This window comes from Dryobates pubescens, chromosome 18 (assembly GCF_014839835.1).
Source record: "Dryobates pubescens isolate bDryPub1 chromosome 18, bDryPub1.pri, whole genome shotgun sequence".
Taxonomy (NCBI): Eukaryota; Metazoa; Chordata; class Aves; order Piciformes; family Picidae; genus Dryobates; species Dryobates pubescens.
Window position 1 is genome coordinate 17,430,756 of NC_071629.1, and position 26,539 is coordinate 17,457,294.

The window sequence follows — 26,539 nt, forward strand, 5'->3', positions numbered from 1 at the left end:
AGTGGTGGATGCAGGTTGACTTGATGGTAGCCAGGCCCATTCCCTCCTGTTTTTTACCCTTTTCTTCCCCCTTCCCCCCCGCCCAGGGATTAGCTAGTTGTATATTAAGAGCTTTGTCTTGTATGGGATTGCTTAAACAGAAATGCATCATGATGTGTATTTAGGCATGAGAATGGGTGGAAATAACCACAGACCATGACTGTTCTGGAGGATGCCCATTTGTCACTACTAGTTACATGGTTACAAGTGGCTCTGTATAAACTCATGTTGTTGTCTGGGATGGTTGAACAAGACAAAATAAGTACTTTGGTCAGGAAAACTATTAGTTCTGCAGTCCATTATTCAGAGTGTGGTAAAAGCTAATGATGGTTGTTAGACTATGACCTTTGAAAGATGCCTGTGGGTTTTGTTACAGCTTTGTGAGGAACAAATGCTAAGCCAACAGGAGATTCATTAGATTCTAGACTCCTAACAACAGATAAAGGTAGCTCATTCTTGTACAGTGTAGAGTTTCTTGCTTTCCCGTGGATGCTTTGGTTCTTTGTATTCTCTTGTGAATTATTTTTATACCTATAAAATTGAGTTCATTTCTGAAATGCTGAGGCTTCATAATGGAACTGTGCTGGATGTTTGCAGCTGTAATTGTGTGAGTGCATGAGTAGATGAGATCTTGACGGTTATGGATAGTTGAAACTGTTACATGCAATGTTCCAGTTGCATTTGAACAGGTATTTGTATAAAGAAGAAGATAGATGACAGTGTTATCAGGCTAACTGTAAATGCTGATCCCATATGCATTGTAGTTTTTATGCCAGCCACAGAGGGTATGTTAGAAACAAAACATTTCAATACAAAATCTGAAACTCAAAGGATAAACCCATGTCAGCTGGCCAAGTTCAAAAGTTGGCACAAAGTCAAATTAACCAAGATCCCTCAGTTTGTGTCTGCGCCTCTTTGCATGCATTTGGACATAATTTTCTGTTTTGTATGTAAAGTTACAGACAGTGAGAAATGTTCTCATGATCATTGCTAGTCTTTGTTTATAAAAGCCTTAGCCACTGGGAGATTGAGCAAACTAATGAATATGACAGAGTAGCAGAAGGTAGCCTTGAGACAAATTGCAACCCAAGCTGCAGTGCTGCAGGACCTAGTAACTGATTTTATCCCAGTCTTGGTGTAAATACTGTGCTTTAGTTCTTCCTTTCCACTCCTCTATGGCAAGTGGATCTTCCTCTGCTCTATCAACAGAAAATGTGAGGTGAAGAAATAACTTTTGATACAGCATGCAATTTCTTGGCTGAGTTGGAATTGTACCGGGCAATGTCTGCTGCAGTCTCTAACCTTTACCAACCTCTGTTCTTGGATTTTCTGATCTCTTCCAGCAATGTCATTTAGTTTTCATTGTCTAGTTTATTTACAGCTGGGGAATACAGCTGTGAAATTTTGGGAGAATGTCTATCTGTGAAGGGGATATATAATTTTTATTTCCATATTTTACAAACATGCATTCATTTAACTTCAGACAAAGTTTGGGTGGGTAAGACAAGCTTCCTAAATCCATTAAGGTTAGTTCACAGTATTCTGTTATTCAAACTAATTCCTGAATGACTTGCAAGATAAACAGTGATCCCATCAGTTAACATTTTATCTTTAAAGACAATTGTTTTGTGAATTTGTGGAAAAGGCTTTTAGAAATTCATGGGAGTGTTCATAGGTAACCTAAGCACATAACTGCACTTCAGTATTATGGTAAACCTTTCTTTTTTTTTTTTTTTTTTTAACTTAGATTCTCCTTTTGCAAAAGATAATTCTCTGTAACTTGTTAAAAGCATCTGTAATCCTCCTGAATTCCTGTTATTGCTTAACAGGGAATTTCACCTGCACTGAAGTCAAATGATTCTATTTGCTTCCTCATTATTATGTGCAATATAATTCCTCTCTATTCACATGCTGCTTCCTTTCCTATTTCCCTGAAGGTCAAATAATCATCTGAGGAAGCTGTGATAAACAGGAAAGAATAGGAAAAAGGAACAGAAACCCCTTGTGTGTACCACAGCAGCTGTAATTTCAGTTTAACCTGGTAGGCTTTGACTATTAGGTTACCTTATGGTCCATACCCACGGATTTTACTCAGTCTAGATTTCTATTTTTCAAGGAAAAGCCAAAGGTCCTTGGCTGTGGTGGCAGCGTTGCTGATTTTCCCAAATTTTAGTATTACATCATTTATTATTAGGGGAGAAAACAGTAACTTTACCATAAACTCTTTTTTTTTTTTTAAATGTAGAGATCAGTTACTGATCTTACTCAATACTTGTTCTTTGCTGGGAAGTCTGTCTTGGAAGACAGACAATATTATTCTAGGGAAGCTGTTGACATGATCCCTGTGACCGTATGTTCCCAAACTGCTGGGCACAGACAAAATTAATAATGGTCACAAGTAATTCCTGCTTCTTTGGCTTACTGCATCCCTTCCACTGCCAGTTCCTTTGTGGGATGTGTTTTGCTTGCTTGGATATTGTAGTAGTTTCCTTGCTACTTAAAAAGCAACCTGAACAGTGTAAATACTTGTCCTCACTTCCTCAAAGTCTATCAAAAGTAAACCTCTCCAGTTTCGAGGAGCTGCCTAGTAACCAATGAAGCTCTTAAAAATAAAGTATATCACTTCTTTCCCAAAAGATGCATTCTACCAGTTTTATCCTTTAACCACGTAGTAGCAGAGGAGAATTTGAAGTTGTGACTTACTTCTGTGTGTTATGGTGCGTGCATGAGTAAGAAGTGTTCTATGAAGCCAACGACATGCTAACTTAAGAATCTTCCCCAAACTATCTCTGTGTATAACAGAAAGTACATAGGAATTCTCACTTTTGTGGGGGTATCGAGCTGTACTTGCATGCACTGTGGAGGTAAGTAATCAGGAATGAAGAAAAAAAAAGTGCAAAAGTACTGAAGAATTTTCTCAGATCAGTTTCTCAAAGCGCTTTCTGCTTTGTTTTTCAGAATGATTTCAATAGAGCTCTCTCACTGTCAAGTTAACTGGCCATTACTCATCTTGGAAGAAAAACCTTGGTTTTAACAAGAGATTAATGCCAGGTTCAAAGCATGTAATTGTACTTAAGAGCTGCCTGCTTATAAAAGGGTGAAACAAACTATGACTGTGCTTCAATAAGAGTAAAGCAGAACCATGTCACAGTAAAGGAGGTGTCACTCTTTAGGGAGTGAGGTATAGAAGGAGATTAATTGACCAAACTCAGTAGTTCTATAATAGCTTTCACTCACTCTGAGCAGCTCTTCAGTGTGTCTGAATGAAAAGATAAGCCACTTGCACTCAGGAGAGCCCAGAACAAGGAAGGAAGATGAACAGCAATTTGGTGCGCATCAAGTGTTGCTGTCTAGCAAAACTGGCTTTGTTCTGCTGCTACACTGAAAGCAAAGAGCTCTAATCTGCTGCCTGTATCTAAGCATAAAATTGACGCAAAGCCTGCACTTAGTATGTCAAGAATTGTTTTGACATAGTTATTCCAGTTTAACTGTTCCAGAATGTTTCAAAAGCACTTCACAATAATATCATACCAAAAAAGCAAACCCAAGTTCCTTAAAAACTCAAAGCTCAGAACTCAAACAATTACATTTTTAAAAGCAAGCTGCAGTGGTACAAGGCTGAATGTGGTACTGACAGGCATACTTGGCAGGCGCAACAGGTGTGCAACCAATACACCATCCACTTACTGCACTAGGAGCTGTTCTGTGTTCTTTTGTAATTAAGTCCTGGAAGTTGATCCAGTGACTATCCAAGTGGCCAGATTAGCAAATCATCTCAATCTCTTTCCCCTAGGAAAAAAACCACTTCTGAATTTTCTTCTTTGCTGTAGATGCAGTACACAGAGTATGCTGAGGCTGACAAGCAGTCCTACCCAATACCAGCACAATAGCAACCACTTGGACAGATGGTTTCTTGTCTTATAGAGTATATCTGGCACGTTTTACAGACACCAAATATATGTACAGAAAGCAACATGGGCGTATCAAAGGATTTTTGAAATGATTCCAATGCGCTTCTAATCTACTAGCATTTCACTAAAGGAAGCTTAGGAGGTGCAGCTTGTGAAAAAAAGCTTTCTTATCAAGCAAAACATGGAACATAATTGGCACTCAGCTATCTGAATCCTATTATTTTGAATAGAATGGAATTAACCAGGTTGGAAAAGACCTTCGAGATTGAGTCCAATCTATCATCCAAGACCATCTAATCACCCGAACCATGGCACCAAGAGCCCCATCCAGTCTCTTCCTAAACATCTCCAGGGATTGGGACTCCACCATCTCCCTGGGCAGCCCATTCCAATGGCCACTCTTTCTATGAAGAACTTCTTCCTAGCATCCAACCTAAACCTCCCCTGGCACAGCTTGAGACTGTGTCCTCCTGTTCTGATGCTGGTTGCCTGGGAGAAGAGACCAACCCCCACCTGCCTATAACCTCTCTTCAGATAGTTATAGAGAGCAATTAGGTCTCCCCTGAGACCTTTAGGCTCGAGGTGAGGAGAAAGTTCTTCACAGAAAGAGTTATTGGCCATTGGAATGTGCTGCCCAGGGAGGCAGTGGAGTCACTGTCCCTGGAGGTGTTCAAAAAGTGCTTGAACGTGGCACTTGAAGCCGTGGTTTAGTTAGTCATGAGGTGTTGGGTGATAGGTTGGACTTGATGATCTCTGAGGTCTTTTCCAACCTTATTGATTCTGTGATTCTATGATATATTGTGTAGAGATTTGCCAGACTGTCCAGAATCCTTAAAGTTGTAGATTCTTGCTTGCCCCTTTTTGTACCTTAAGAACATGTTACCATTAGACTTCATACCTAGTTATTAGTGTGAGTGAGTGGTTGGTGGTGTTTTTCTTTTCTTTTCTTTGTGTCTCTATATATTTTTTTTAATTTATGTTGTTAGCTTGCGTGGTTGCTTGGTTGGTTTTGTTGATTTGTTTGAAGATGTGTCCCACAAAAACCTTCTCCTGCTTAATGGTCATGCAATGCCACATATATTCTAAACTACAAAACCCAGCATTTCAGAATTTCTGAATAAAAATGGAAGCTTCAAGCTAAAGTAAAATATATAAAAGCTTTGCTGTAAGGACAGGGTTTGCAATATCTCTAAACCTTTTTCAAGATCTTGGTAAGCTAAATACCTCTTAGAACATTATACGGGCATATTGAGGCTAGTAAGCCCAATGAAGCAGCATTCCAATGTTTGCTTGTTGTGGTATTTATGAATGGAATGATGACTTGGCTTTGAAAAAAAGTTTAAACCACTAAATTGTTGCCTCACAGTTTAAAGCCTGTAGAGCATCCTGAAGGGAAACAGCTTCCTCATCAGTACACTGTGCAGTCACAGCATGTATTTCCAAGATGCTCAAAGGAAAACCTGTTTTGTGTGATCACAAGTATCAAAATTAGAGCTGTATCTTGGCTGTGAGAAGAACTTGGTGGTTTTGTAGCTCAGCTGTTACAAATGCTGCTGATTCTGTGCTATTACTAATAATGTACCAGGTATGGTTGGTCTGGAAACTTGATAGGAGTTTGGACTCTGCAGTAGCTCTGGAAAATGCAAAAACTAACTCTATTTCCTACAGCACTGGCAAATGTGAAAACTGTTTCTTTTAACAGTCTTTCTGAAATAGTTTCTGCAGTAGTCTAAGCTGATCTGGCTGCTGGCTAGCCTGATGCCACACTTGCCCTTTTGTCTCACAACCAGTGACTTAGTTGGCTTAGACTGATGAGGAACTGCGGATTTTGGAAGAAGCTTTTAATTTTGCTCTGATTTTTAAAGCTTAATTATCAGTGAACCCCAATAAATTATTGTCTGAAACGGTTTTCAAAACAGTAGTGACAGTTTGAGCTACAAATAAAAGGCCAATCTTAGTAAACTGTCTTCCTCAACTCCTTAGCATCCTCAGCTGCAAAACTGCTGAAATTAAGACTCTCTGAGGTTCTCCGTAGTTATTTTTTTCAACTTGTGAATCAGTTTGCTTTTGGGCAAAGGCTTTTTGAAGTTCATCTGGAAAAATGCAGGTTTTTTTTAAACAGTCAGTTTGCTTTTGGGGTGTAATAGTCTTCTGCCAATCACAAACATGAAGACAGTTTCAGTTTCTCTCAATCTCTGTTTTCAGTCAGACCCGACTGCGATTTAGGGTCCCACTTTTTCTCTTGCACAGAGACACAGTATGGACGTGCTCTTTTCCCTCATCCCTTGGGGATCAGACAGCGGCATTTATCGGGGTGAATATCCACTATGACTAAGGTGCCTTGTGCGTCTTTTCCCTTCTCTCCTATTTGGGACCAGTATGGAGGTACTCAATCTCCCAGCACTATGATGAAAGAATTGGTGCCCTCTGCTGTTAATAATTACTAACTTGAGTGACCCTATGGCTTTATTTAGCATGAGAAGTTGTCTGACTTGTTTTCCTAGTTCTGCATCATCAGTCTCCTGAGGAAACAAGTAGAGTAATTGGAGAAAATCAGGCAGCTTCTTGGCTGGGGAGATGAGTGCCATCCTTGGGTCTAACAGCACTGACTCTGTGCTGTCAGCAATTTTCCAGGTTCAATTGAGCAGGCTGGGCTGAGGCAGGTTAACATGCTCCATAGTCTCACTTTAGAATAGAATACATAGAATAAACCAGGTTGGAAGAGACCTTTAAGATCATCGTGTCCAACCCATCAACCAATCCAACACCACCCAAACAACTAACCCAGGGCACCAAGCACCCCATCAAGTCTTCTCCTGAAAACCTCCAGTGATGGCGACTCCACCACCTCCCCAGGCAGCCCATTCCAATGTGCAATCACTCTTTCTGTATAGAACTTTTTCCTAACATCTAGCCTGAACCTCCCCTGGCACAGCCTGAGACTGTGTCCTCTTGTTCTGGTACTGGCTGCCTGGGAGAAGAGACCAACATCCGTTTGTCTACAGCCTTCCTTTGTGGTGCATCAGGGAATGTTTATGTTCAAGTTACAGATTAAGCCTTAGTTTCATACTTAAAATAATGGATATCTAAGGAATTTGTGAGGAAAATGGCCAGCTAAGAGTTTTCCAAGTGGTATCAAGTCCTGCTGACTTCAAGTATCTTTGTTGTACCAGATGATTACAACAACAACTTCAGCTTCTTTTGGAAAGCATGGTGAATTCTTGAAGAACCTAAAAAATTGCTGTAAACATATGGTGAATTTTCTTTTTATTAATGCCATTCATTAGTAATAGCGGGTTATCTTTGTCGTGGATAAAGTGTGTACTTCTCGTTTCTGCACATCAGCTAATGTGAGTCAGGTATCTTCTCACAATTTCCTGGGAACTTTTTTACATTTAATTACAAAATTGAATACATTAACAGATGGTTCAATTGTCTAATGGGAACGTTACTCATTCCCTATCCTGAGGAACAGAGGTGGTAGGAGTGAATTCTATTTTGTGACTGTAAGACCTAGCCTCAAGTTATGCATAACTTTTTGTACTTCAGATATTAACCAGTTTGGGATTTTTGTCCCTTTAAGCGCTGCTATTTCAGGTACTTATGGGAAGATATTCCCTTCCTGGTTTTGTGCAGATTTATTTGCAGCCATTTAAAAGCCACTTATCCTCAAGTGTAGTTTTACAGTGCCTTTCAGATGGCTGAAAGTGTAACGCTAAAGGACTGACTACAAAACTGTGGTATCTTAAACTTCTTCCTGGGAAGGTAAACTACTTTTGGGTTGTGTTCTTAAATGAGACTGGAAGCATGATTTCTTTGTTAGTATAAGAGACTATCAAAGTTGTGTGTCAGTGAGAATCTACAGGTACATAACTGCCTTGCTCTGCCTGCAGCTACTTGCAGTTTCTCTTCTACCAGTTAAATGTGTTGCTTATCTTGAGTAGCTACTGTCAGCAGGGTAGCTTATGCACCATAAGGAGGTCTGGTAAATGCACTTGAGGTGTTTGGGAAAAAAAAATGCTGTGTGGTATCTTGCTTTAGTATTCTGTATTTTGCCCAGAGGAGTTTGAGTGACAAATGCAATATAAATGTAGAGATGGAGTAGATTATCCTGTTCCAGGTTCTGGGAGTGATTGACAGTACTTAAATGAGAGAGGGAAAGAAAAAAAAATTTAGCACCAGTGGCTGCTAAAATGATGCAGAGTTTTAGAACTTCTTGCTTACTTAGCTGTCTCTGGGTCCTGGTTAGTTTTTACTTCATTTGGACTTCTTCCATGATAATCTTCATTAAAAGGAAAGGTCTGTTTACTAGAGTAAGGATATCTTAATTTTGATTCCAGGACTAGAGTGTTACTTCCTCATTTGACTCTATACTAAGTCCAGATAATGAAAATGTGGCAGTGCAGCTGTAAGGAAGAGGTTTGAGGTGACTGGTAGGAAGCTGAAAGATTGGTGTCAACACCTGGGGTAGTAAGAGGAATAGATTTTATCCTAGCTGTCTGTACTGGCTGAGGCTAGGCTAGAATTAATTTCCTTCCCTGAAGCCTATATGGTGCTGTGTTCAAGATTTGTGACCAAACCAGTGTTGATAGAATATCAGCATTTCAGCTTTTGCTGAGCCTTGCTTACCCGGTGTCCAAGCTTACTGTTTTAAATGCCCCCTGCCCTGGAAAAGAAGGATAGGGTGAGTCAGAGTTGGGAAGGGGTCACAGCCAGGACAACTGATCCAGACTGACCAAAGAGATATTCCATACCACGTAACATTATGTTTATCTTTACAAGTAGGAGTGGTGAGGTGAGGAGGAGGTTTTTTACCAAGTAGCAGTCCCTTAGAGGCTGCGTAGGTATTGGTCTGACCCATGAGTTTTTCTGCTTTTGCGCTTCTGATTCTGGTCTTGCCATGAGGGAGTGAGCAAGTGGCTGGTTGGGGACTGATCTGTCAGCCAGGGTCAGTCCACCACACTGTCCTTGACATATCTGAATGCTTTTCTTCATTCAACTTTGAGGTGTGAACACATTGCCCCTCATAGCTGCCTTGATGCCTCTGCCACTATTTGTAGAATCTTGCAGATGTATCTGTCTCAGAAAGACAACATTTACAGTGTTAACAGTACACAGTGGTATGGGATATTGACTAGAAGCACCTGGATCAATTGTTTCATCTGGTGAGAGCATAGCAAGGAATCTGAAACCTGCTGTCCAGGAAAACAGGATCATTTGATCTTAACCAAGACTTGCAGTGCTGGGGCATAGTGAATCAACTACCACGCTTTTTCATATACAGCACTCCTTTTGTCCTAGATTCCACCCTGCTCAAAGTTCTATCCCTTAATTGATGACTACTTGGTGTAAGCTGGGCAATGTTTATTAAATTGTTCCTTGATATGGTTACTGGTTTTAGTATGTGAAATAGATGATGTTTCTGGCCATGAATACAGATGTAAGGTTGGTGGTCTTTGTCAGCAGGATTTTACTTCTGCTATGGAAATAGTGAGAGGAAGGGAGAGGTAGTAGTGACTGGTTTGTGCATCATCAGTATGCTGGACCTGACCAACTGGTCTGTCAGTTCACATTTCTCAGTATTAAAGAGAAGTGGGCAGAAGGTTCAAGAAGCTGGGGGGCAGGAAATTGTTGACTCTGTGTCTCAAAAACTCTGTTGAAACTAAGAATGTCATGCACCTATCTGCTGACTCTGAAGTCCAGTAGTCCATGTTTGTTTTGGAAAGCTTTCTGGGAGATCTTAGTGCCCCCCCCCCCCCCCCCTTTTTTTTTTTTTTTAGCTATAAAGTTTTCAAGTTCATTAGTTAAATAGTGAAAAGACCATGTGAAATGGGATGCAAACCTGGTTTTTTTTCCACATAAAATGCAGTAGATTCCATGCCAGTTGAGCTTCAGTTTTGTTAGAATGCTTACAGAAATCTGCAGTGCTTTTTGATGTTAGAATACATGAAGTATGGTGAAGTATGGACTTCTTGATTCTGAAACAGTAGATAACTGTCTTTTTTACTTTTTTTCCCCCCTTTGATGTGTGTGTGTTTTGTCTTTGTTTTAATAGAATATTCAAATAAAAACTTTGGCAGATGATGTGGTAAGGTCTTTGTAGCATCTTTATTTGCAATGGTAACTCCACGCTGCATGCTGTTGTACTAAACGCTGTGGACAATGTAACATGTTCTTATAAGGATATTAAGCATACAATTTCAGCAAATTTTGTTGCTCTCCTGGAATGTCTAAAGTTTGAACCTCAGTTGAAGAGGAGGAATTATTAATATGCACTTTGTGAAACATTTTTAAGCACATTCTGTATACATTAGTAATCCTGTGGATATGTCAGAACTGTTGTTCAAGTGTTCTGTCTTTTGACCTTTTTAACAGTAAAGAATCTGCAGTGGTTCTTGAGTAGTGTGGCAACTAACTGATGTGGAACCACTGTGGGTGAATAATGTCCACTGTATGTTGAAAGCCAATTTTGTATTCAGTAGCACTAACTTGGTACTTCTGGATACTTGGAAACTTCTGCCAAACTATTTTCACAGGAACCTATATCAAGATAGATTGCAGTAAAATTATATAAATAGAAAATAAGAGTTTGTAGTAGTTAAGCCCCACTGGGCTCTTAGTTAATCATTACTTAGATGTCTGAAATGAAGAAATTGTATCTAAAAATCATGTAGAAGATTGATTTGTGGCTTTAAAGTGATCTCACTGTTGCAGTCTGATTAAACAAATTTGTTGTTAATAAGGTATATGTTAAACAGATTACAGTATCATGACATTGATCTAAATGGTACTTTGGCTTTGTGACTGCTGGAAGAGGTATTTAATGCAAGTGAGCAGTAAACTGGCACTTGATATATATTGGCTAATTCTGAATACTGCCTTTCAGGCATGATGTCATATCTTTGGCCTTTACAGAGGCTATGCCCTAATTGTAGTTTCAAAAAATGTGCAATATTCTAATAAGGGAAAAAATGGGGTTAAAGTAATAATGCTTTGCTAAAGACATTAACAGTATCCTTGTAGGTAATGTGTTTCTGTCCACAAATACAAGACTTTCAAGGAAGAAGGAAACCCAAACCCCTTCCCTCAAAACTACAAACAGAAAACAAACCTCCAAAGAAGTTCAGAGGACATGCAGCTTATCTAGGGATACTTTCCCTTCAAAAATTTAAGGTAGTCTCTTAGGATCTCAAAAAACAATGAAAGAAACTTAATAACAAACCAAATGAAACTAAGAAACAAAACAGCAACAAAAAGAGAGAGCTTTTCTTTTTATTTACCACAACACTTCCTCATATGCCTCTGTTCCGAACCGGACTAAGTGAATAAACTCAGTTTTCCTACAAATGAAACACTCCATTAAACTTTCTACTTCTAAGGGAGGCTAATTGCATGAAATAGATGTTTGGGTTTATGTTTCTTCATAGAGATCTCAATAACTGCTATGAATGGTATTGGTAACCCTACATAAGCTGCTGTTAGATGGAAGCACATCTTCCTAAGGCTATTCAGTGCCTGAAACAAATACACAAGTATTTGTTGAGGCAAACAGTCAATATGAAGAAAAATCTCTATAAACGTTCTCAAAATGAACACAGATATGTAGTTAACAACATTAGTATTAAAAATACTGTTTGGAATAGTTATATATTGATATAGTAATAAATGGCCTTATGAGGAAGGTGCTCATGTTAGTTGTTTCCTATATTAACAAATTAACTGCGCAAGCATGCTTTAAAAAAAAGAAAGGTGGGGGGTTTGGTATAAGGCATAAACAAGTCAGCCCTAACCAGTGAAAGGTTGTTGCAGACTATGACATGCTTCTCTAATGTCTCTTCTGTGTGTTTAACTATGGGTGGCTGCTTCTCTGTCAGTAATCCATTAGATGGCTTTTTAAAATTATGCACTTATTTTAGGAGCCCGTACTAAAAAAAAAAAAATCTTCAAGGAATTGTAAACTATTCTTGGAGCATTAATTCCTCTACAAACTTTTACTTTAGCAGGACTTTTTATAAGCCTGATGAATTTGTGAGTACCTTCTTCCCAGCACTGGCTTTTTCAGTTGTCCTCCAAAGACTTATAGCTCTTCAGGTGAAGGAACGCTTGGACATTACCTTGTGGTGCCATATTTATTCACTGTTAGGATAATGGGGGAGTAATATGAGAAGATGAACTCAAGATTTTGAGATGCCAAAAGTTAAAGATAGATGGTGTACTTTTGGAACTATGAGAAATAGTTGTGTCCCTTTTGCATGTGACCTGTTGTCAATATACCTTAAATGTTGTCTTCCTCTGAAAAGTAATCTTTGAATCTGAGTATTTTTACTTACAGTTCAGTTTTGAGTTTTAACTCTGCTGCTTGGATTAACTAAAAATGTGTGTGTTGCTGCCATTGAATTGACTGCTTTCTTGTATTTCTATTTCTGCTTATTTTTAAATGGATGTCTTCACAGCGTGACAGAATAACCACCTTCAGAAAATCAGCAGTGAAAAAAGAGAAACCTCTTATTCAGCATCCTATTGACTCTCAGCCTTCTATAAGTGAAATTCCACTTGCCCAGGCGCTTGTTGATGAGCGTTGTATGAACTTATCAGAAAAGGAAGTTATGGATCTCTTTGAAAAGATGATGGTAAGATAACATGCTATGTTGTTTTATGAGGTTTTAGTTTGTTTTCATGTTGGCATTTATTCTGTAGTAGTGATTTCAAATGCTGTCATTTGGCAAAAATTAACTCCTTGGGAGTTCACAGCATAGGCCTGATAGACCTGTTTAAATTGGTACATAAACAATTGAGTCCCTGATAGAGTACTACTATTACACATGTTTAAATTGCTTGGTCTACTTCTACAGAGAAAGCATAAGGAAAAAGCCAGAAATAAAAATCTTCAGCAGTTGATTGCTTCATTAGATACCCTCTGTATACCTTAATTGCAGTAGTTAGACATGGCTGTTGAAGTATAGTTTAAAATAAACTGAAGCAAGTAGCTTTGGAGAATAGTAATTTCCATTAATAAAGTCTTAGTGTAGAAAAAGGTAACATTTGTATGGTTTTGAATGTTTTCTGTCTTTCTTGTCAAGGTTTGTGATTCTGATTCTACTCACAAGTAAGCTTTCCTATTAGTCATCCAGAAACAAACTTTTGAAGTAAATGTGTGTGAATTCTGCTATGCACACTGATGATGACGTACAAAGTGTCAGGAAATGCAGCCTTTTGAATATTGTTGGAAATACTGTGTTCTGTATCATTCTTGAAAAATGTTGTAAAGATCTATACCATTAGTATGGCCTAAGAAGTGTCTTGGTCCATTGTGTAGCTCTTCTGTGTTCAATGAAGTGGTGAATCTCTTTTGAGAAATCTGATAAGTGTTAATTAATACTTGCTTAATTAGAATGTTAGATTAAGAGATGAATTTTTAACTTTTCCCAGTAATAGTAATTGAAGCAGACAATAAGTCTGTCTTTCAGAGACTAATAATCCAGTAAGCAATAAACTAGTAAGTTATTACTGCTTACTGCAGAGGGGGTTAGACTAGATGACCTTTGGAGGTCCCTTCCAACCCAGACCATTCTATGATTACAATGACATTTACTGGTCTTAGTTGCTAAACTGAAGTTGCTCTGACTTGTAATGGCAAGACTAGTCATGACTAGGAATAACTACATGTTGTATTTCATCAGCTGTTATGGTGAAACAGACATCTAAGATTTAATCTAGCAGACTATTTAGATTTTTAGGTTTGTTTAAAAGATGTTAGTTGGAACAGATTCATATTTTCAGATAGAAGAAGTAATTTCTGTATATTTAAAAACAATCTCTTTGTTTAAGAATTTACAGGAAGGTGTGCAATAGACTCTTGATTGTTTTGTGGCCTGTTTCTTTACAGGAAGACATGAATCTAAACGAAGAACGAAAAGCTCCTTTAAGAGATAAAGACTTGACTACAAAACGTGAGATGGTTGTCCAATACATTTCTGCAACTGCCAAATCCGTAAGTAGTTACCTCTCCAACACAGATGGAAGTGAGAAGCTTAGCTTTTCAGACTTGAGACATTGAATTTTTTTTGGTCTGGATTTATCTTTGAAGAGGGGTAGAGGGGAAAAAAATAAAAGATGTGTACATACTGATGTATTTTAAAATGATTGCAGCTGCATCTGTAGGGTAGTATTTCACTTGTTGGACAGCTTGAAAACTTGATGCTTTCTTGAAAAGCATAAGAAATTACAAATCCAAGTGATGTAGAGTAGTGGATGGAACTTGAGAGTAGTTCTCTGGCATTAATCTTACAAATTTTTGGTATCAAAAGGTTTTGGAAGGAAAAGCACGCCTTCATAGTTTTGATTGATGATGTACATGCTAGATGTACAATTTGCTGTTAGAAGCAGGGAAACAAAATATTGAAAATCTTTAAAATTGAAGTATTTCAGCATATTTTGAGTATGTTGAGTACTGTAGCTGGCTTGAAGACTGATGAATAATAAATGTTCTCAGGGTAAAAACAATAAAATTATTCCTTTAGTGAAAAGATGGTCTTCAAATGAGTTTCAAATTGTATTTTGAGCAGGAAAAAAACACATTCAGACCTTTCATTTGTGTTGATTCTCTGTACTTTAGTTGATGGATTAACCCTTAGCTGATGGATCCTTCATGCAGAGTTTTTGAAGTCTGCTTTGGGATGCCATAAGTATAAGAGAACGAGTGGATGCCCCAACTTTTGTTGAGGTGGAGAAAAAGACCTTGAAATAGTGAAGAGCTGCAATTTATTTTCTGCAGCAGGGCAAATAGTAGTACTAATTAGTTGTAAAATATGATAGTAATATGCTGAAGATTGACTAGGACAAGTGTAGTCCTTATCAAAGGAAAATATGCCACAAAAACATATGTATGTATATGTATAACAGGTAAATATATAGCAGATGTGTATATATATGTGTTGTGATTTTCCTTGAAATAGGATTAGTCCTGATTAGTGACACTATTTGTTGTATAAAGAGTTTTAAAGAAGCTAGTGATGAATTCTGAGGAACCAAATGTATAGCAGTAGAGGGGAGAAGTAGAAATGATAGGTAGCTCGGGGTATCCACGAGGCAGTAGTATGCTGACAGCAAATTTTATCACTTGAAGCATAATTCTTCAATGAAATTAGTCAATGTTTATTTGGAAATTAGGATGAATCTCAAATTTTCTGAAGTTCCTGTTTGCAATAAAAAGTTACTGGAGATGAAGACTGCAGAATAATTGTTCAAATACATAATGGCAGCGCTGCTAGCAGCTCTGTAGAGCTCAGCCTGAGCGCTAAATAAAGATAGTATTAAATAATCTACTTTATAGTGAAATAAATTGGCAAATAAGATTATGTTGTCTGCCTAATGAATCTATAAGCATGGACTGCAAGCAGTACAGTTGACTTGTCTTTCTTTTAACCTCTAAAATCATCTCTGCAGAACTAAATTTCAAACAGCTAAAATTACAATGACATGCAATTATTAAATGCAAATGCTTTGCATTAAACATTCTTAACTGAAATGAGGAAAAAACCTGCATTATAATGTGGAAATGGTGATTTACATTTCTGAGGGGAGTGATGTTCCTGCATGAGTTCATCTTAAACAAAATCCACAGTCTCTTAGTCTGTCATGGAAGGAATCCAATGCTTAAAGCATGATGTAGTAAAATGTGCAAGTTATTGGAGAATTATTCAAGTTTATGCACTGAGTATTATGAAATTTCCTGTTAATATACTTTGCCTGGACTACCTTTGGGAACTATTGATTGTGTCTTGTAAGGTTTTTCTCTTTCCTTGATGATCAATGTTAAATCTCAAGTTTTCTGTAGTAAGCAAAAATATTTTATTGGCGCAGTAAAAACTTTCACAGTACTTAAAGTTCTTTCCCAAAAAGTACTTGGACAATGATGAGCTCTTACAGACTGATAATGAAATCCATCTGTCTCATGCAGCATAATTTTGTGGCCGAGTAAGAAATGCATGGCTGTCATTGCATGTCTAACCGCTGAAAACATTAACAGTTTGCATCACTGCCACCACGTGCGCTACAGCATGGGAACCTTAACAGCACTGGGGATGAGTTTTCCAGAATTGCTAACTATTTTTTAAACAATGTAAACCTCCCAAATGCCCTCATACATGAGTATGAGCTTTGAACTAAAGCTTGCACCAGTATGTATCTTCTATACATACGCAGAATGCTTTTCCTATTGGAAAAGTGGATTGTGTCAAAGTGTGTGTGCTTCAGGCAGTTCTTCCTGCAACTGAATCACAGCATTTGAATGGAATAAATTAAGGTTCTTCTGAAACATAAATGTGTTTTTTTCTGTGGTCTCTTACCCTAATTTAACTTTTAAATAGCTAACCTCTTAACAGAGTTAAAATTGTAACAGGAGTAGAGTTCTTCTGTAAAATGCTGATTGGAATCTTACACTAAAGCAAAACCTCATTTTCATTGTAAATTTTGTCTTTGTTTAGTTAAACTTCTATTCTGCTCAGTTGAATTCTAGCCCTCACCTATTTATTTATTTACATCACAAACTGTAAAACTTGTTCTTCAGGCTTGTCTTCCATGAAAATGCTGATTGCATTCAAAATGATCTTTCTTAATGTTTTCTACCTCTTCCTTTGGTCACAGATAATTGTTCATCTGGCTTCCTTTTTTTATGCTGAAAATACGTGAGCTTTGTCTTCTGCTTAGAGCTCACAGAACACACTTAACAGTTGCTGTGATACTTCTTCCACTTCATTTTGTGTTTTAGTTAGGCTTTTGAGCTCTTTCCTCTCCTTTGAAAACACCATCCTCATTTGCTGATGCTGTCTTAACCAAATTATTTTTAAATTTGGTGCTTTATTTTCCCTGCCTTGTGTGCCATCTGCAGCATGTTGACCATGCTTTTCTGAAACATTGTACTGAGAAAGAAACCTTGATTTTTTTCAATGGATGGAAAAAAAACTTTCCTTTTCTTTGGGAGATAGAGGAAGTATAGAAGCTAGTAAGATGGATTCTTTCATGTGAACTGATTGTCTGGCTTCAGATTCCTTCTCTCACTAGAAGAGAAGGATTCTTGACCATGAAAATTATCCATGGGAGATTGTGAAGGCTCAGAATATTGTTTTGGAGTTGAACTTTGGGACATCCAATGCCATATTGAATGACTTGAACATTGGTGAGAGAAGGTTGTAAAGCAGGAAAAGAGAGTGTTTGATGATGATAATTCATCTTGTGGCTCTAGAGGAAGCTTTGCCAGGAAGGGTGGAGAAGAGGTCATTGTGAAAGACTTTCGGGGACTTCTGCCTTCTGAAAGACTTCCTAAAAAAACCAAAATAAATGGAAAAGATAAGAGTAGAAAATGAAGAAGGCAGAGGCTGAACAGATAGACTCAAATTCAGATCTCAGAACAAAATCATACTAAGGCTCTTTATCAGATCAAAGTAGTTACTGCCTAAACTGACTGCTGTTGAATTGCATCAAAGAGCTGGCTGAGAAAGACCTGGGGTATTTAAGCAGAAGTCCATAGTCCTGGTGTTCACAGCAATGTAGTGATTTGGGCAAAGTCATACAACAGGACAGGGATGTGTTGCCTTTCTGCAGTTTCTTCCATGTGAAGTCAGCTTCATGAATATGCGGAGATGCTGTTCCATGGTAGAAAAGAGAAGATGTCATTCTGAAAATCACTGTTTAATTATCCATGTAATTAAAAGCATCCATACTGAGCAGTTGAGGAAAAATGCCACATGAGATTTTCTGAAATGCAAGTTAGATTTATAACTGTAGGCTATGATTTTGATTACGAAAACTTAATTAAATTCAGTGATGACATCATCTGAATAAATGGAAAGCTCCATAATAAATGAAGTTGCTATATGCACAAGGAAGTCCGTATGCCATTAGGGTTTTTTGGTAATTTTCTCAGTGTCATCAGGTCAGGTATTTTATATATCATTTTAACAAAATGGCATATCTCTTCAGCTTTCAGGATGCAGATGTCAAACTAGATGTTCAGTTGCTTGCAAATGTATAAAATACTGATGCCTCAGCAGTGGAACCTGAGAACTTCAAATGAGTTAGCAGAACTATTGTTTTCCTGTTGAGAAGTTTTAACTCTTGAACAATATAACAGAGTAATAAAAGAATGTAACTACTCCTACTAATGATTAAACACTGAAAGATTTGTGTGATGCTACGTCCTACTAAGTACTTTTATTTATGTATTATTGTTATCTTTTTTACACAATAACCTCTCTTGGCTGATCACTGCATGCAGATAGTCGGAAGTAAAGTTCCGGTGAGTATCAACATGATAGTTTTATTTTTTTCTTATAAATACACTCCTATTTTTTTAGAGATTAGGCTGGAATAATTTTTACTTTTACCTTGTTTTTTAAAGTTCACTGGGCATAATTGAATCACTTTTTAAAATGAAAATAATAACCAACTACCTCAGTCATGTTTATCTTAGCAGTTTAAGATCATTGATTGCGCTTCTGAAGGATTTGGTTTTGAGTTTTCAGCACTCTATTTCCAAATACTTCAGGCTCACTGAGAACTCAGCTGTTCATTGTGAGCAATAGATAAAATTTAGGCTTGTCTTGCTTGTTATTGAAGGCAGTCACATGAAACTAAGGATGTGGTGCATAGGGAGAAGGAAATTGCTGTTGGCTTTGTTTTATTCGGGGGGGGGTCTTTAAACAGACTTTCCTGCCTGTATTCACCCTATACTACTTAGTTTTGTACACAGTTCTGGTTCTTATGCATATTGAGAAAATCTTCACAATAAAGGCATTTAAAGGTATTAGATTTTTGGGGGGACAAATTATTAATTCTCCAGTTCAGTGAGTTAAAACCAGTTTCAAATAACTCCTGCTGCCATGCAATTTCCTTATGACATGAATTTGCCTGAAGAGCCTCTTTGTGAAGAGTTTACTTTCTAAAGGAGGCTGGTATATGGGTAATGAAGAAACTCTATAGCATCTGCTTTCTTCCCCATAACTTTTAATTTGGGGTCTGATGGAGAGCAAGTATAGTTGTGCATTAAAAGCATGATTTTGTGCAGATGACTAGTGGCATAGTAAAATAAGAAACGTCACTCTTAAGGGTATGGCTTCTGCATGTTGTTACTTACAGAATGCATGTGTTTTGATGTGCTGCTTGTCAATATGTGTTTTTATGGAAGTTTTTTAGGGATTTGATTGCATCTTCTGGCATATGTAGTTATTTTCCTGAAGATTTATATGTTGATTGTGGTTAGAGAGGAGGAGAGTTCTGGGCTGTTCATGGGGATGTTGAGCGGTAGTGACAGTTGTGGAGAAGAGATTTGTCTGTTAATGAGGTGTTCAGACCTTGAACTTATTTTGAGTTTTACTTGGGATCTCAAGGACTCATGCCCACTTGTCTTTTAGCTGACTGCAAAGTAATCTTTCCTTGCTTTTATTGACAGTGATAATTGCATTGAAATGGGAGCTATGTATCTTCTGTTTATCTGTAAGGCATTAATATAGATGTTTCAAGTAGAATTAGCCCTATGAGGAGAGGCTGAGGAGGCTGGGGTTGCTTAACCTGGAGAAGAGGAGTATCAGAGGAGACCTTATTGCTGTCTAGAACGGCCTGAAGGGAGGTTGTAGCCAGGTGGGGATTGGTCTCTTTTCCTGGGTGGTCAGCACCAGAACAAGAGGACACAGTCTCAAGCTGTGCCAGGGGAGGTTTCGGCTGGATGTTAGGAAGAAGTTCCTCAGAGAGAGTGATTTGCTATTGGAATGGGCTTCCCAGGGAGGTGGTGGAGTCACTATCACTGGAGGTGTTTAGGAAGAGACTTGATGGGGTGCGTGGTGCCATGGTTTAGTTGATTAGATAGTGTTGGACTCAATGATATAAAAGGTCTTTTCAAACCCAGTTAATTCTATTCTATTCAGGTGTCTAGTTCAGGAGATGATAGATTGTTTCTTCAAATCTTAACAAGGATACTATTTTTCCAAGTCAAATGTGCAACAACTAGAGGAGACGTGGTTTAAAAAATATCTTTGAGAAGGCTTTTATTGCTTAGCTAAAACCAAACATACCACCCCCACAGCCTTGTCTTTCCTGACCTTACTGTACTCTAATATAAATATATCTGTTTCTTTGCCTGAGATAGAAAGAGAATTGTTGATAGCATACAAAAACACACCAGTTAGCAATTGGTGAGGGGAAAAAGTAACTTCACTTTCACTTCATTAATAATGATGCTGGTATCAGTTGCTTGTTTATTTTTAAGAGCACTTTATTTTTCTGAATTGTGGAACAGGTGTATGATGACTTGGCTAGCAGTAGCCACTTCTGTTTTTGTGAGGTTTCTATTCAGTTTGCAGACTGCCAGCTGTCTCACTGAAGTAAACCTTGTCTCATGGGAACGATATACTTTCAAATTCTTCAGCTGAACTCAGTTTTAGCTTGAGTCCTGTTGATATCTGAATTGTCTAGTGCCTCACAGATGGGTAGTTTCTGCAAGTTTTTTTTTCTAATCTTCTGTTTTAACTGTTACAACCCATCCATGTGGTTGAGGTGTGCTCCACAGTTCTTTTCCACAAAACAGATAAAATATCTTTGTATTTCCCCATGGAGGGCAAAGTGCTTTTGCTTTTCTATTTTGTTAGATACTGGTTCTCAAGCTTGTTTCCAGGCCTCTAGTGGCACACCCTTAGCAAACACCCAGCATTATGGTGTGCTAAGTCCTGAGTGAGGAATAAATTACAATACGAGGAGTAAATTACAATAAAGTGAAATAGTAATCTCTAAAATATTTAGTTGGTGCCCAGGTTTCTACAATCCTTGTTTATCTTGCATCACTATATCCTCTATTGTAAGGTGGCTGTCTTGTCTCTGTCAGTGTTGTGCCTTAAAGACTCTGTCCTGCACACAGATCTGAATCGTTTACCTATACCCCTTTCATGCTAAAGGGAGGTAGGCTGTCTTTTTATACTTTTTTGTTTTGTTTGTGCGTGTGAGACTTCCAGCAGTTCCCTTGAACTTCCTCCCCCCAAAAACCTTCATTGCTTTCATCTGAGCTATCACAAATGAATAATTGTATATCTTAATTGCAGTACTGTGAATGTCCTGCTCTGGTATGTTGCAGCCTGCTCCATGTGAACCTGCTTTAGCAGCAAGGTTGGACTTGATCTTTAGAGTTTCCTTCCAACCCCTGCCATTCTGTGATTCTATATGATTCTGTGTAACTGGTCTCAAAATGATTTCTGAGACATTTCTATTTTATGCATTGATTTAACCTCTAAAAGTTCTGGTGTTGGATCTAAGCCTCCAGCTCTCTTTGTACCTTGCCTTCATTTTATTAGGTGCTCTCATATAAAGCATACCTTTCACTGAGACCTTGTACTTCCAAGTAAATGTGAAAGGCATGTATTAAAATTGGAGCCATGTAAAGTCATTCCATTACTTAAGAATAGTATTTCAGTTAATCTCTTGGAATAGGGAAGTGAGGGCAAAAGAGGAAGAGGAGATGGTTCCTATTTCTATGCATTTAAAGGTGCTTAGTCACAGCAGTGATGAGTAAGTAAGCCTGCCCTGTAAGGCAGGTAAGGAGGCTTAGGAGATGATGCTGTAAGTTCCTCAAGCTTCTGGAAACAAGGGCCTGGGAAGTGGAGAGGGGTCTCACTTTGGCATAGACACAGGAGGCAGCAGGAGCATGCCTTGGTTTAACTATGAAATAAACCTCAAAACAACATAGCGAAGACCTTAAATGCCACATCTGCATAGGAATCTTCTTTGGAGCTTGCAGCAGACTACAGTGGAAGGGCAAACCATGGGAAATAATATTTTCTGAGAAACAAATACATCCTTCATTCTAGAGTGCTTTTCAGAGCCTGGCTTAACATGGAATGGCATTTGATTGATGTTGCCATTATATCATCTCTGTATAGATTTTGTGGTGTCCAGCAGTGCTTCTGTTCTCTTCTTTTACTCTTCAGGTTTGGGGAATGGCTGTTGTCTGAAACAATGAAAACTTTATCCAGTCTTGTGTACATGGTGTACATCAGTTACACAGAAAATCTTTCTGTGTCTGCCCAGTGCATTGAACAGCATAAAGCTGTTCTGTTGTCTACTTCTTTACCTTATGGTCTTCCAGAGTGATGATTGTTCTGAGCTGTGATGATTTTTCTAATGTGTAGTGCTAATATACATACCAGATTGGAAATCAATTCCTACTCTGACAAAGATAACTTCCACCAGTTCATTTCTTTTTCCTTCTGTGGAAGAATATGTCTTTGTTTAGGATATAAAGGAACTATCATCTGTCACTATCAACCTCCTATTTGCTCATCTTTGTCTTGGTCTTTTGATGTGTAACTGGCATGTGTTGTCCAGCTAATGGTGCTATGCATGACCGCAAGACATGTCTTCCAAATTGATTAGTCTAGGGGACACTGTTGTCTGCATTTTGTCATTAGTCATACATAGTGTAGTTTCTGGAAAATCAACAGTAGGAATTTGAATAGAACAAACAAGTGCCTTCATAAAAACTGTACTGTTTTATTTGAAATAGAAGCAATTATAAGATTGCAGTAGTTGAAGTACTTCCTAGTGATACAATTAAACTCCAAACCATATAAATCCTATTCTAGGTCAGGTGATCTTCTTTACACTCATGACATCTTTATCAGGTTCCCTTCAACAGCACATTTACAACTATGGAGCTTTAGGAACTGCATGTTAATCATAATCACTCTTCTGAGATAAGCTTACTTGTCTGCAACTTGGCAGAGCTGGACAGGAGATTAGTTGCACCCGTTGGTAAAATGTTTTCTATATTCCTCATGGTTTTGAATACTACATCTCTGAAAACTGATTATCAGGTATTTTAGTATTGAAACAGCTTGTAAGTGGCTGTTCTTCTGTAATGACACCTGAGCAGGGAGATGAGCACTTTGTCAAATCTTTTGATTCTCTTGAAACCTTCTCTATTAGTGTCTGAATTTGGAATTATGGTATAACAAGCAACTGAGTTGTGCAGTTATACGATTTTGAAAACACTTATTTAACAGCTGGGGGATACCAGCTGCTTTTCCAAGTCATTTTCAGTGGCTTATCTTCTTCATTTACGTTGCAGAAGAGTCAAGATATGTCCATAGAGATGTTGCACAGATTTTCTGAGATGGGAAAGATCACACAAACTTAAGAGCAAGTGTGGGGTTTTTGTGTGTCTCTCTGTTTATGGTTGTTTCTAGTATAGTGTTAATGACTCGAATGTTAAATGGGAGAGTGTAGCACTTGAACATGTTAATAAACTAAATGATGGAATGAAATGTTTGTATCCGAGGTGTACTATATGCACTTCACTGAAAGAAACGAACAAGGTTCCGGGAAAGTGTTTACCCTGGTGAGGCAAAACCTAAACGATTAACTGCTTTTGACACATAGAAGTCAAGTCCCTCTAATAGTTGTAACAGGGAAAATGGTGATTTTAGAATTCATACAGAAATATTGACCTTACATGTTCTCATCTAAATGCTGCTATGATCAGTATAAGATTAAGCAGCATTCTGTCTTCTGTGGTAGGGTGGACTGAAAAACAGCAAGCATGAATGCACACTGTCTTCACAAGAATATATTCATGAATTGCGGTCTGGAATTTCAGAGGAAAAGCTTCTTAATTGTCTAGAGTCTTTGAGAGTGTCTCTAACGAGTAATCCAGTCAGGTAAGTAATACCTGCTGTAGTTTTCATCATGCTGTTTTTGCTAAGCAATAAAAAGTTAGAGAGTGTTTTTTTTAGAAGCCAGAGTAATTATGCTAATGCTTGTTAGCATGAGAAAGTAGTTCTCGGCACACTGGGTGAGTGAATTGTTTGCAACTGTCTGCAATATCTGCTCAGCTTTCACAGTGGTGCTGGTTGTTGGAAGCATTTGTCTTGACTGTTTATCAGGTCTTCCTGGGAAGTGAGACTTAAAACAGCATCTATGAACAGATGTAGAAGCAGTATTGGAGCTACAACTCTGCAAGTTTTACCCATTATGAAGAAGTATTAAAAACATTTTTCTTCCTTCTTCTAGCTGGGTTAATAATTTTGGACATGAAGGTCTTGGACTTCTGTTGGATGCATTGGAAAAGCTTCTTGACAAGAAACAGTAAGGATTCAGATCACCTGAGGGGAGGGGTGGAGGGGCTTATAAGGATTGTTTGAACTTATGTTATTTTTTTTCCTTCAAGGCAAGAAAGTATTGATAAGAAGAATCAACATAAACTTATCCAGTGCCTCAAAGCGTTTATGAACAATAAAGTAAGAAATATTTCCTATTCAGATACTTGTAGTATGAGTGGCGTTGGTTCACTTCAGGATAAATGTAGCTTGTTGAATCTCAGAAAAGGAGGGAAAGCTTGTGTATTCAGGGTCAACAGACTCTGGAAATGTAGGTCTTGATGTGACTTGCTGAGAGTGTTGTTTATAAACCTTTCAGAATTTGCTGTTTTGCGTAGTCTTGTTAACTATTACTAATTTTTGGAAGGAAGACATTTGAAAGAGGATGGTTGTAAGGATTGAAGACAAGTAAGTTTGGAAATAATTTCTTATGCAATTGAAGGCAAATGATTTCTTTATAAATTCAGATTTCAATACATTATTATTTCAATTAACACAATGAAGTGTTTATTTTTCCCCACCTGTAGCATATAGGGTTGTGCATTGCAGTTAGTTTTGATTACTATTACTTGGTTTAGTCAAATCTCACAATGTGTAATTTTCTGTGGAAAGCAAAATAGAATATGCATAAAGATAGTTGTTTCAGAAAAGTATATCCATTTCTGTTGATCATTGTGTAAAATTCAACTTGCCAAAAACTGTTACAGGAAAGAAAATCATCAAATGTATGCACTGTTGAGATAGTTCAGACAGAAAGTCAAACTAAGTTGTCTTTTGGTGGACATCTGATTTTAAAAGAGATGGAATCTTCCCTAAAAGCTAACTCTCTTTGTTAGGAGAAAGCTTTAAATATAACATAGGAAGAGCTGACTTGTGTCCCCAAGCTGTATAGCCTGGAGGCTGTAATACAGTGTTGCTAAACTTCAAATGGGAGGGAGGAGGTGTGAGGATTCCTAAGGGTCTGAAGCCCAAAGGTGCATTCAAGGCAAATACAAGTTCTTCACTGTAAGCTTTTTGTTTCTTCAAGTACGGATTACAAAGGATTCTAGGAGATGAAAGAAGTCTCTTGCTGTTATCAAGAGCAATTGATCCGAAGCAACCACATATGATGACTGAAACAGTAAAAATACTTTCTGCTATCTGCATTGTTGGAGAAGAAAATATGTAAGTAACACATGAAAACAATATGTTTTTTTTGTTTTTTTTAATGCTTCTGAGTTGTCAGTTTGGACATGGATGAGAAAACTTGTCAGTGAAACAAATGTTAAGTCTTTACTTTGTTAATGTGGTCTAAATGAAAAGAAATGTACCTGTTTGGATGAATTACTCGAGTATTAAATGAGACAGAAGAAAACGAGCAGAGATCTAAACCTCATGGCTTAATTGGATGGTATGAAAGGACTATGATTGCTTAGTATAAAGAAGATGGGACTTAATGAGCCATAGCAACTCATAAATGGCTACTGAAAAAAAATAAATATACAAGTTGTTGCATTGATGAGCGTGATCAGAAATTGTGAAGTGTTAACTGCCATAAGGAAAGCCTCTGTGTTAGCCTGGGGCACTACTGAACCTAATATTGTAGGGAGAATTGAGACTGGGACATCTCCCTGGGGAAGATGAACTGGTTTGACACTTAATATTTGTCAGTAGTTCACAACATAATAATATAGAAATAAATATATTTATTGATTTTACTAAAGTATCACCTCACTAACTAAACAGCAACAAATGTATGGATTTTTTCCCCCCTTGTCAAATTGGTTATGAAGTCTTGAATAGTTCCAGTTGTGTAACACTTGTCCATGAGCTTTTTGAAGCACAGATAATCAGCTGGCATATGTTGGCTCTGAATTACTGAGTGCCTTAGTTTACTGAAGGTAAAAAAGTACAGACTCTGTCATCTGCACAACAAATAGATTAAAAGGTTTTAATTTCTGTAAAGACAATTTGTTATAACTTCCAGCTGTTAAACATGTCGGCTAGTACTTAGTGCTCAGTCTTGCAAAGGTAAATATTCTTTTCCCCTCCTCACTGGTTGTTTCTGACCTGAATGTCACCACAATTTGGAGATACATTGACTTTGTTTTTAATTCAACATCAGTGTTACAGATATTTTAACCATTGATTCTTGGTTTGTTATCAACTTTGTATAGATAAGTGTAGATAAATGCATTCTGATTCTCTGTCAGTGCATGAAGCTCTTGAGGTGTGTAAAGAATGGGCTTAGTATCTTTGAAATGAACGAGTTGGCTGTGGTGTGCCTTTTGACAGTTTGTCTTTCTCTTAGTCTGGACAAGCTTTTAGGTGCTATAACAACTGCTGCTGAGAGGCACAACAGGGAACGTTTTTCTCAGATTGTTGAAGGATTGGAAAACCACGAATTCTTACAGCTGCAGGTGGGTTTAATTTTTTTGGGTATGCTTACTAATACTTTTCCATTTTTTTTAATGA

At 37.8% G+C, this 26,539-nt stretch overlaps 1 protein-coding gene across 1 annotated transcript in view; it reads left to right on the forward strand.

Moving 5' to 3' along the window:
- DIAPH2 (diaphanous related formin 2) overlaps window positions 1-26,539 on the forward strand; it is a 229,682-nt gene that overhangs the window by 7,768 nt on the left and 195,375 nt on the right. Inside the window, exons 2-10 of the mRNA XM_054169316.1 lie at window positions 10,006-10,038; window positions 12,404-12,580; window positions 13,837-13,941; window positions 18,226-18,246; window positions 23,508-23,647; window positions 24,000-24,074; window positions 24,157-24,226; window positions 25,113-25,249; window positions 26,376-26,484. Coding sequence (XP_054025291.1) covers window positions 10,006-10,038; window positions 12,404-12,580; window positions 13,837-13,941; window positions 18,226-18,246; window positions 23,508-23,647; window positions 24,000-24,074; window positions 24,157-24,226; window positions 25,113-25,249; window positions 26,376-26,484 — 867 coding nt within the window. The remainder of the gene's footprint in view (window positions 1-10,005; window positions 10,039-12,403; window positions 12,581-13,836; window positions 13,942-18,225; window positions 18,247-23,507; window positions 23,648-23,999; window positions 24,075-24,156; window positions 24,227-25,112; window positions 25,250-26,375; window positions 26,485-26,539) is intronic.